General features: G+C 35.4%; 1 protein-coding gene and 1 long non-coding RNA gene across 2 annotated transcripts in view; one reads left to right on the top strand and one right to left on the bottom strand.

Annotated features, from left to right (window-relative positions):
• Positions 1 to 2,298: 2,298 nt before the first annotated feature.
• Positions 2,299 to 12,542, bottom strand: part of LOC149477213 (serine protease inhibitor dipetalogastin) — a 60,078-nt gene continuing 49,834 nt past the window's right edge. The window contains exons 6-12 of the mRNA XM_089710589.1: positions 11,807 to 11,950; positions 9,322 to 9,486; positions 8,726 to 8,887; positions 8,137 to 8,262; positions 6,361 to 6,537; positions 4,675 to 4,833; positions 2,299 to 3,779 (exon numbers count right to left, since the gene is read on the bottom strand). Of these exons, the coding sequence (XP_089566715.1) occupies positions 3,701 to 3,779; positions 4,675 to 4,833; positions 6,361 to 6,537; positions 8,137 to 8,262; positions 8,726 to 8,887; positions 9,322 to 9,486; positions 11,807 to 11,950 (1,012 nt within the window). The 3' untranslated portion in view covers positions 2,299 to 3,700. The remainder of the gene's footprint in view (positions 3,780 to 4,674; positions 4,834 to 6,360; positions 6,538 to 8,136; positions 8,263 to 8,725; positions 8,888 to 9,321; positions 9,487 to 11,806; positions 11,951 to 12,542) is intronic.
• On the top strand, positions 10,772 to 11,540 carry LOC149477216 (uncharacterized). The gene is made up of 2 exons (XR_016317610.1): positions 10,772 to 11,414; positions 11,454 to 11,540. It is a non-coding gene; the product is annotated as an uncharacterized LOC149477216 (long non-coding RNA).

Raw genomic sequence — 12,542 nt, 5'->3', positions numbered from 1 at the left:
GTCGGTATGTATTGAACTCAAACTCAAACATTTATTTATTAGGTCGTGGGTTCGATCCCCACCCGGGGCAAATATTTGTGTGATGAACATAGATGTTTGCTCTATGTCTGGGTGTTAATTATCTATATGAGACATTATTTAAAATTATATAAAATATAACTTGTTGTGGCAATAAACGTTTCATTCATTCATTCATTCATATATGTAGATATGTTAATCAGCCATCTGGTTTCCATATAAACACAGCGAAAGCTTAGCAAGGGATTTGTCGACGCGGTTGGCGCAGTGGTAAAGTAACTGCCTACTGAGCCGACGGTCCCGGGTTCGATCCCCGGTCAGGGCAAATATTTGTGTGATGAACTCAATTATTTGTTCTTGGGTCTGGGTGTTATTATCTATATATGTATTTATTAAATATATATTATATTTATCGTCGCCTAGTACCCACAACACAAGCCTTAATTGAGCTTACTGTGGGACTAGGTCGATTTGTGTAATAATGTCCTATAATATTTATTTATTTATCAGATCGTGCCTTGTGTGAAAATTATCCCGAAATATTTATTTATTAATTTTTATTTTATATGATAGCAATGATCCTTAACAATCACGACGCGCTAAACTTTAATACCTTGGAGGAATTTACCAAGAAATTTCAAGATCTAGTTGATGAGATGGCCACGTACTTCCAACCGTGTGGATACCCTATTGAAATGGTCACCAGGTTTTGCTTGGATGAAATGCAACTTGTGTATTGATTGAGGTTGCTTTTACACCAATAATTTGCGAGGATGTGTACCGAAGAATGTGTACCGAGGAATGTGTACCGAGGAATGTATTTTTAAATAACCAAAGTATCACTTCAAACGCTAACACTTCTAACTTCAAACTTTATGAAACGATATGATTGGTTCTTTACAAACCTTTCTCGTTACACATCCTCGTACATTATTGGTGGAAAAAGCACCCTTATGGGTGAAAATTGTGATAACGTCGTTTCGGATTTGGTTTGGATGAAATGCAGGCTTGAAGTTTTTTTAATACCAAAAAATTATGATTGCTATATATAATACTATTTTGTTTGACGAAATTAATCTTTTATTTTGTGTGATAAATAAATAAAAATATAAACATCGGAAGTTAAATTTTAAATCTATTTATAAAGATCCCACAAAAAAAATATATTTTGATAATCCTACTTATGTTATGACGATTCTACTACTATATTATAATGAAGACATGTAATACAAAGACTACTTATATTGTTTTTTTACAATAATTTTAATATCTATACTAACTAATATTATTATAAAGCTGAAGAGTTTGTTTCTTTGATTGTTTGAACGCGCTAATCTCAAGAACTACTGGTCCGATTTGAAAAATAATTTCGGTGCTGGATAGCCTATTTTTCGGGGAAGGCTTTATAGGCTTTTTATCATCACGCTAAGACCAACAATAGCTGAGCCACGAGGGGGATACCGCGGAGCGCAGCTAGTGTAAGATATAGAGTGCTCTTGAGATATGAGATATGATGTGAAAATGATTGTTGTATAGATGTTGCTAAGGAAAGAGTTTATACAAAAATCCCACACTAAAAGTAATCGTGATTCAAATATTTATTTAATTCACCAAAATTAATCAAAGTAAATATTAAATAAACGTCAATAAAGTCACGTTGTGTATGAATAAGCGTATCTCAGTTAATTTGTTTGTTTTGTGACAGAAATTTAATTGAAGCAGGATTATATAATACACGTGCTCAACAAGATTTTCACACCAGTACCTCTACCATGAGTTGACATAGTTAAATCGTCTGACGTAACTACAATAGTAAACGTGAATAGTTCACTTAACTTTGTATAAGTATATGTAAGTATAGATAATGAAATGCCTATGTATGTAGCCAAAATGAATGAACCGATATTAATGAATTTAAAAAAAAGACGCATTCATAATTAAATTAAATTAATGTCTTGTAAGTTTTAAGTCTATTAGCAACTAGCAGTCCGCCCCGGCTTCGCCCGTGGTACATATTTACGTTTTCTCTACGTAAGAACCATCCTCGTACTTCAAGGAATATAATAAAAAAAAATTAACGAAATCGGTTCAGCCGTTCTCAAGTTATGCGCTTACCAACACATTTTGGGATTCATTTTTATATTATAAGATGTATTTAAACCTGTAGACAATGTAGTATCTTGAAATAATTAAATGGATTTTATTTTGATATCAGCCTGCGGAGAAAATCTTTGAGTAGGTAGGTAAGGTTAGGTTAGGAAAGAATAAAAAACATTTACATTCAGTTTTACCATTTATTTGTTTATAAAACATCGGTACAGAGATTATTATGTTTACAGTTTATGGTTTACATACTCAATTATTATATTGAAGTGAAATGCGATTTTTAAATGCAATATTTTCCCACTGTTCATTGTAAAACACCCTTTACAATGACCAGTGGAAACATCCCTTATTATGTACAAATACTAACTAATTATATAATAAATTAGAACAATAAATAAACAGTCAGAACTTAGCCTTATAATACACTTATCTAATGCCATAAATTATTTTCCATTGCTACGTAAAACACTGAAATTCCATAGCGTAAAGAGTTATGTAATTTGTTCATGAAATGGCAAGGAAATTGCGAGATTTTTTTTGTAAGTTTAAGCAAAGTAAAAAGAGAGAAGTATATTTTCATGTACGAACGCAAGCTTGACACACGCACACAACACCGTGTACCGGTACCGCTCCTAAACGTCAGTAGTTGACCTACTTCTCTTTTTTTACTATGGTTTAAGTTTAATTTCTGATATAGCAGAGTCTATGACTACCTGTACTTCGCTCTGTGGATTAGTTAGTCTATAGTAACCTTCAAATGAGTATCGAGTCTAGAACCTTCCGGATTTATTATGCTAACTATTTGAGATAGCTACATGCCTTGTATGTTTGTTTCTAATATATAAGAAAAAGAAAACAACAATTTTTCAATGATTAAGAAGACACTAAAACCACATAAAACAGAGAGCAAAGTAATGAAATCTCAAAAGAATTTCAATAAACGCGCCAAATTCTATTCATCTAATTCAACCCACGCTCCAATAGATGGCGGTGATTTTTAAATTGAAAATATTTTTGTACTTAATAAATAATCTACAGACACAAATGGAAGACATTATATTTCTATATGAGAGGTAAATAATATCGCCATGTGTTGAATTAATTTCATCATTTAGCGATATTGCTCAAATTTATAATTTTTTGCATTATCTAAAAGACTAAAACATTCAATATTGTGTAACAATTCAAAGGTGAAAAAAGATTTAACTTATCATTCAACTTTTATGATTTCAAAGATCCCTAAAATAAAGACATGTGGCACTCGGGGACTGCCGCGGTAAAGCTATCGCATAGCATGCCTTCAAGCCACACCTCCGTGCCCGTCGGAGTGGGGAGCGTGAGGTTTTTCGTTACGCAATTTCTAGATTCGGTCCCCGCGCTCAAGTCCCGCGCTATGCAATAGCTTAAAAACCTATTTGAATTACTATTTTTATTATTTCAAACATTACGATATTTATTTACCTCCCATCAGGTAAAGAATAAAGTATATTTCACTATATAAGAATTGGCACTAATTGTAAAATGGTTGACCCATTGGAAGCAATGTATGACTGATGCGATACACAATTTGATGAATTTATCGATATAGATAGTTCTTCGGTTCCTCAGCGATGGGTTCAGTACATGTGCCTAGATGCTTGAGTTGCACGAGACTTCTGTAATAAATAAAATAATATAATTAACATAAGACTAACTATATATAACTATATAATTAACACTTATGACGTCATATAAACTATCGAGAGAGTTTGGCCAAAGATTCTACACGTTAAGAGCAAGAAATATAATTCTGAAATTAACGTAGTAGATTTAAAAATAAAAAATCAACATAGAAACATGGGAGGATAGTATCATTACAAGTCAAGAAATGGGATGAATATGCTGTGTTCAAAAATTGAGAGTGAAACAACAAGGTTTAACCATATCAAAAAATAACAGAGATTATTTTTCCGACCCAAATATCTACCAATAGAATTGCACCATTCGACGTCACGTGGTACAACCTACATGGTATTATATTATAATTTTTTTAAAATTTTCTCTGGTCGTTGACGTCAAACTGACAGGTTCAATTCAATTGTGAAATTATTGGCCGACATTTGGGACGGAAAAATAATCTCCCGAATACCACACGAGCTTCAAAATTATCTGGCATTTCCCTCAAGGTTCCCTGCAAACAAATAAAGTCGTCAAGTTTTTCAGGAAAAATCACTCGCACTTCGCGCTCGTGATTTTTTAACCTTGACTAAAAACTTGACTCCTTCATTTGTTTGCAACGAACCTATCGGAAAATACCCGATAATTTTGAAGCTCTTGTGGTATTATAAGTGAAAATTCCATTCCAAATTCATTCCCATTGATATTATATCACTAGAAATGACCTCCACTGCTTAAATGATATACAGGAACTCAATCGCAAATATTAATTTATTAAACTAGACTTCTTTCAACTTCTTCTAACTACTACTACGAATTACATTAGACTTCGTTTAGAAGCGCTATCGAATTGTTAAAATACAGAAAGAATTCAGCCACCATTTACCAACTTACCTCGATCTACAATTCTCCATCTCCAAGAAGCAAGAGTTAGAGTACGTCTTGTCGTCCGTACCGCACACGGGATCGTACTCCGGCGGGCAGACGCGCGCGCAGCCCGCGTATTGGAACCGCGCTAGGCAACGCTTTAGTGGCACTACGAACACGTGTTTTCTGGAATATGATTTTGAAAAAAGTTATTTGTGTGGTATTTGGGATATATTGGAAATATATTTTACTGTTCCAATTTTTTGAGGTTAGAGGGGAATTCTGTGCAATAAAGTGAAATCAATTATTTGATCAATACATCGAATGTTGTTTCATATGTGGCGTTTCATATTTTACTTCTACCGTCGATTGAAAGCTCGAGGCGTTTCATATTTTACTTCTCACTCTTCGATTGAAAGCATAACCTATTGGTTGTTATTTGATTTTACGCATGTGTAAAATGCCAGAACAGTGCTTTTAAATGGAATCACTACAGAAATACATAGGAAATTCTTTAAAAAATGTACAGTAAAATACAACTCTCTTCTTGCAACTGTATACGTAGGCACGAGGTAAACGTGAATATAATATCTCATTTAACACGTTCACTGCGGCATGTCCAGTATCGGGCCATCAGCGACTACACCACAGTGCGGCGCCCAAAATCGCAGTTTTCACCGTGGTGCGGCGAGGTTTTTTATATGTTAATCAATGACTAGAAAAGAGACAAATATATTTTTGTGATCACAGTTTGAAGTAGGACTCAATTTCGTTTAAAAATCGTATGGCAAAATATTGGACACACGCATAGAAAAGAAACCGTTTCTTTTGTGTGCGGCATGTCAAATATTTTGCCATGGACAAGCACCTCATGCCGCACTGTACTGCGAGCGCGCCGCGTGTCAATCTCGCATAGTGATGTACCAGGACCGCACGCGTCGTTATCAAATTTTTAAATGACAATGATACCTTAGAGGCTTTAGTTTTTTTACTTTCTTTTATTTCGTAGCATAAATGCAAAAATGTGATGACAGTTGTGAAAATAATATAAAACATTAAAACAAAAGTTACTGAACAAATTAAAACAAAAGTTACTGAACAATTTCCTGAGTAGAGAGTAGAGTAGTACTCTATCAAGTACCTTGTTTTATATGTGTTTTTTTTTTGTATCGACGATCTTATCGTTATCGTTATCTGTTAACAAACAGACTGAAATATACAAAATTGATTTATATCGATATCGATGTTTTATTTTACAGTGTTTCCCATCGCTATTACTGTAAACATGCCGTATCAACGCAGTGCGGGATGGCAAATAATTTTTCACAAAATCAGGGGTTTACATTTTCCCTCATATCTTTTAAACTATTGAGTCAAACTAAAAGCTATTTATGCGGTATATATAAGACTATATATACTATTATCCGAAAAAAAAATTTTTGAAATATCTTGAAATTTCATGAAATTATTAACCTTCAAAGTCAGTAGGTGCGATGTGATAAAAATGGCTCATGACGCACAGTGGTGAACTTGCCGATGTGAAGTATTGAAGACATGCCGCAACAACGGTAAGTTTGGCATTTTAGTTGCCGCAGTGAACGTGTTAAAATTGCAAATTAAGGAAATGATAATTTTTCAACTAATTGAGGCCCTGATAACTTATCATTTGAGGAGGCCCTTCGTTTAAAACTTTATTACATCACACAGACTTACCCGCAATTTTCCTTCTTCATAATACACTCGTTCTTATAAAACCGGTTATCAGACCCGCACACGAACGCTGGTGTATCCGGACAGTCGCCATGACAGAGCGCGGTGGTGCGGCAGTGGGATACGGACACCGCTACCACGTGCTGGCCGCAAGTGGCCCGCCGGAGCTCACATTCCGATCTGGAAAGTTATTATTTGATATATATTTGATAATAGGAATATTAGGTATTACAATTAATATTTGGTATAGCTAGAGAAAACATTATAGACCAATGTTAAAAAAAAATTATCAGATAATCCACTTGATTAATGCTTTAATTTATGCATCTGGGGGCACGGCAGTGCCCCCGCCAAGTCGAGCAAAAAAAAAGCGGCACGGCCGTACCATCCTTTTCTCGAAGCAATTCGGGCCTTTTTCGACCCCCTATAATTCGGTTGTGGATAAAGCAAGAAACCTGAATCTTCAGTTACTAATCCGGCATTGTATAAACACGGAATATTTAAAATTTCAGTCAATTTGAACCAGTAGTTTAAGAATGACAACTTGTTAAAGTTTCTAAATTTTGTCACTCACTGACTCACCGATCATCAAAAGTCCAAGGCACTTCTAGCAGACTTAGAAGCTTCATATTTGGAATACATATAGAGTTTAGTGTCTTAATCATGGGAAAACTTAAATATTTTGTAATTTCGGTCCAGTTTTCCAAATACACCAACCATATATTTATATGGGATTACAAAGTTATTGATGCAGTTGGTGGTTGGTGGTGGTATCAAAAAGAAAGGCTCTACAAAAAGAAGTGAGATCCCATCAAAAACATCCTGTAAAAAACCCAAGTCTCGCAGCTCAGTCTTTCTACCGTCAAAAGTTGTGAGATCCATGTAATACCAAGTCGGTTAATCTATTTAGTGTCTACTTGAAGGACCTTCTGTCTTAAGTTATTACATAAGTTATTATCATGCCAATATTAAAAATATTTAACGTTTTAAACAAATAGATCGACTTGGACATCGCATGAAAACAAAATGAATATTACAATATTATATTAGATTCTTTAGTCTCTCGCGCCTCACGCGATTGAAACTCTCGTTCCTGTTGGTCGCTGGCCCGTCGTGCTGTGTAGTGTGATACATACTAATAATCAAATCAAGCGATGTCCAAGTCGATCTATTTGTTTAAAACGTTAAATATTTTTAATATTGGCATGATAATAACTTATGTAATAACTTAAGACAGAAGGTCCTTCAAGTAGACACTAAATAGATTAACCGACTTGGTATTACATGGATCTCACAACTTTTGACGGTAGAAAGACTGAGCTGCGAGACTTGGGTTTTTTACAGGATGTTTTTGATGGGATTTAAATATTAAACTTATCATTTCGAACACCAGCAGACTAGACTTTTGTTTATGGCTATCAGACCTTACAACAGAGAATGCAAGTAGCCTTCTTCTTCAGTTAAATCTATTCTTTTAATATTTAATATAGATTAAGGGCCGATTTTTCAATGCTTGGATAGAACTTATTCGTCGAATAAATAAATAAATAAATAAATAAATATTATTATAGGAATAATGTAGGGATAAAACTACCATTTTAATAACGTATTCTAATTGCCCGTATTTGACAGTTTAAGTGACATTTTAATATTATCGTGTAATACTTTATCGGACGGATAAGTTTTATCCAAGCATTGAAAAATCGGCCCTTAATAGAATTGGAATGAATTAGTAAAATTCGTTAATGCAATATGTCCTTCAGCAGAAGCAATACTCACTTGTATACATTGCCATCAGAACCGCAGACAGGCTGGTCGACCACATTATCGCAGTTTTCAGGGCAGTCGGTTTCGAGTCGCGGGAGAAGCGTGCAGTTACCGAAGTGAGCGAGTTGTACTCCTTTGCTGTGATGAAGAAGATAAATAATAATTAATTAATCGTTTAAATTTAAAATCGTTTATAGTTTATCTGTGGTAGCATTTAAAACTATTTTTGAAGTGAAATTTCTTTAACCCATTGAGCCCCAAGCGGCCCGATCGGTCCCAGACACAATAGATTTTCTATTGTGTCTGTGGTTCCGGGGCCTGACTTATGAAGCGCGTTGAGACTAAAATTTCAAGGTCGCGTCATGGCAATACCGGCACGTGATGGAGTGAGGCCTTCTTGAAATTGAATCTTGCCAAAGAAGTTTCACTTCAAACACGTGTGCTTGGCACACACGCTTTTTTCCAAGAACCACCATTAGTTTATACCAAGTTCTATTTTCATTTCTTTTTGTAAATTACACAAAACAAGACCCGAAGCAATATACGTATCTTATTATTTTCTACCTTACAGAATCTATTGGAAATTAAAACAGAAACTTACAGGCAAGTAGCGACCTTCAAGAAGCAAGGGTTGGTGTACACATTAGCATCAGTCCCGCACACCGGGTCCGGTTCACTGGGGCACTTCACTTTCATGCATTTGCTTATCTTCGACTTGCATTTCTCCATGTCTACCTTCTTGACTATCTTCCTGCTGTTGACGCTGTAAGATGGATAGTTTTTGGTTAATTTTGGAATTATAATTTTTTAAAGAGAAGAAAAAATTCGATCCCGCCTTAAATTAGAAAGCATTTGAATGCTTGGTGATATTTTATTTAAATGAATACAATGGATTAATTTGGAAAAAGTTATAGATATTGTCTAGCAGGATTTTTTGATAGACTACCAGTTACCCTACCATATTATTATACGATCATATATGAAACACAATACATAAAACGTAAGCAAATTAACCACACAAAGGAGATCTATATTTCCACAAAATGTATTTGTTATATGTGATTTTAAAATAATATGTGTACACATTGTAGTACAGTTCTGGATTGACTGTCTGCTCAGTTTCTACATAACGTCAATCACTATCAAAACAAATTTTATTAGTATCAATAATCAAAACAGTCGAGATCTTCCACTTACCCACAATTCAGCATCTTCATCTCACACTCGTTCCTATAAATATTCTCATCAGAACCGCACACCAGCTTTTCTTTCTGGTCAGAACAGTCGGTGGGGCAGTACTCGCCTCCAGAGGTTCGTTCTTGTGATACGCAGAATGCCATGGGCACTTCGAATACGTGCTTACTGAAAATATATTTGTTACTCTATAAGGATTAAATTAATGATGTGTATTTAAAAAAAATCATCATTTCAATTTTGGCGCCAATTTGTAGTTTTATTATTTTAGCAACATAACTCCTGCCATGCTCAGCGTATTTGAATTTTGTCGAAAATTTTCCGATTTTCAATTTTAAGTATAACTCTAACATAACCTTTGAGAACTTATCGAACATTCGCATAATAATAAATATTTTCATAATTGTTGATGTTGATTCTCTCTGTTATAAGTGGTTTTCAGACTGTACCTAACTTCGCTAGAATAGCTAGTTGTTACGAAAACTGTATTAACTGCTTCTACATTTTGCCTGGTTCCATATTTTTTTTAATTTTAGTTTGAATTTGTTAAAAGTAATTTAACAAGAAACTGAATCAGTGGCGTAGCTAGGGGGACAAGGGCCCTGGTGCATAGGGAAAGAATCGGGCCCTCCTCCTCCCCTCTTTCCGCGTAGTTTGAACTTATATTTGCCTTCAAAATTATTGATAAGAATAAGAATAGAAAACAGTAAGTGAACTTATCCCTAGTAGGCTAAACCCATACGTCGTCTCGATTAGAATCTCCATGTGTTTAATAGAAGAAAAAGGGAATAAATAAACAACGACGCACATGACAATATAGAATATTTATTATACAGATGAGATTAATTAATGGAAATTTAAACGATTTTTAACAGAATTCTCCGCCCTATTCACAATCTCTTGCGCGCTTTAAATTTTGCGAATTCGTCTATAATTTCACTCAAATCCAAGTTTGATGCCGCCTCATTTTCTATTGCAAATTGCAATCCATACTAATATTATAAATGCGAAAGTAACTCTGTCTGTCTGTCTGTTACTCAATCACGCCTTAACTTCTGAACCAATTTGCATGAAATTTGGTATAGAGATATTTTGATACCCGAGAAAGGACATAGGCTACTTTTTATCCCGGGAAATAGGATAGGTTTTATCCCGGGAATCCCACGGGAACGGGAACTATGCGGGTTTTTCTTTGCGTGCGCGGGCGAAGCTGCGGGTGGAAAGCTAGTTAACGATAAATGTCGGAGGCGATCTTGTCGAATGCTGTTTCTTAAATAATTTTTTATAATCTTCAGTTTACTGAAAGATCTTTCTGCTGCCGCGGAAGTAACAGGAATTGTATGAAACAGTAGCATCGCTGTAGACACTTCCGTAAGGTCACTTTCGAGCACGCCATATTTTGTTATAATTTCTTTGCAAAGCTGGCGAATAGACCACGTCTCCATCAATTGAGGGAGAATCAGATGATTAAGAAATTGGAGCGAGAAATTGGGTCCAATTATATCGCAATATTTCTTCTGAAACTGATCTCATTTCTCGAGTAAAATCGTTTCATTCCAGCTAAGCAAGTTTTTTGGCATCAGGAAGTCGAACGATTTACAAACTGCACTCATACCAATAAAACGCGCATCTAACTGATTGATTATTATGTCGAGTACATTGTTGAAAAATGAAAATAGTTACTCTAAAGACTTCTTCCTGGTTTTCGAATCGGTGATCAGAAGCCAATTCATCGAAATGCTTTTTAGTTTTTCTTCGTCGCTTTTCTGGAAAGGTAGGATCGATATCGTATTTTCTCGCGGATTCGGTGGCCTTGGATTTGAAGGACTCGAAGTCATTTCTATACTTTTTCAATTTATCCGTTGTTTCGTCCAATGATTTCGTCCAAAGTCGAATGAGGAAGCGCGGCGCGATTGTGCCGCACGATGTTTAACAGAATGGCGTAATTCGTCATAGCGCGGCCCGATCGGGCCGTTCGGTGTTTGAGAGGGTAGTCAATACTAAATAAATAAAAATGTTGTGTGGTTTTATGAAACCACGGTAAAAGTGAAACTGTTCGAACGGTTCCGAACACTGCTTTGTGTAGCGCATGTCGCGTGACGGTCGGCTGCCGAGTAGGTATATCTACTCAGCAGCCGCGAATCCGCGATACACGCGACATGCGCTACACAGACCAAAAAGTTTGAGACGATGTAATAAAAGTTTCACTTTAAAATAAATATTATAGGACATTATTTAATTTTATTTATTAGTAACACTGTAACCGTTGCTGCTGCGTACAGTATGAAAATCGGTGATGTCATCTAATTTTGACAGTTGAACACTTTTACTGGAAACATTGATGAATTTAGAGTCAATTTTTTTTTTTTAATTGAAAAAAAAATTTTTTTTTTCAAAGCTGAGGTTTGAGGGCCCCCTTAGCTCCGGGGCCCTGGTGCACTGCACCACCTAGCCCTATGATAGCTACGCCACTGAACTGAATACTCACCCACAATTAGTAGCCTTCATCCTGCAAGCGTTTGCGTACAGTTTACCATCAGAGCCGCAAGTCGGTCGTGCGACCCTCCAGCACGACTCCCGGCAATGTCGCGTCGTTTGACAGTGTTTCTTGTTTGTACGTACCACACCTTGCCTGGAAGAGATATCTTCTTGATTATTAAGCTCAATTAGGTTACATCAATGCTATACTGTCCATGATAATTTGTGCTTTATCGAATGGCTGTGAATAATTTTTCTGCACGTCGTCTAACCTGTCTGCAATTTGATAATATGCACTTTCGTTACGTACCATTTCATTATTTGAATAACATAGATATTATGCTGCATTCAGAATAAGCTAGTGACGGAGACAGTTGCGAGCTGAAGCTAGTAATCTTATATATAAAAATGAATCGCAAAATGTGTTGGTAAGCGCATAACTCGAGAACGGCTGAACCGATTTCGATAATTCTTTTTTTATTATATTCCTTGAAGTACGAGGATGGTTTTTATGTAGAGAAAACGTAAATATGTACCACGGGCGAAGCCGGGGCGGACCGCTAGTGAAATAATAAAATATACTTAGGTTAATACTTAATATAGAACCGATAGAACCTATGTTTACAAAAAGTTGTATATAATTGTTTAAATTATTGACCAAATACATTATTAGCACAGGAAATTGCCATCTTATTTTCTCTTTTATTAAATACATGGAGCATCCATCTCCTAGCATTAATGTAACA

The sequence above is a fragment of the Colias philodice genome, chromosome 25, assembly GCF_061535455.1.
Source record: "Colias philodice isolate Cphi_HAF_F1 chromosome 25, ilColPhil1 Martin Lab GWU primary, whole genome shotgun sequence".
NCBI lineage: Eukaryota > Metazoa > Arthropoda > Insecta > Lepidoptera > Pieridae > Colias > Colias philodice.
Note: the sequence above shows the minus strand (reverse complement) of the source record. Positions and strands in the feature narration are given on the sequence as shown.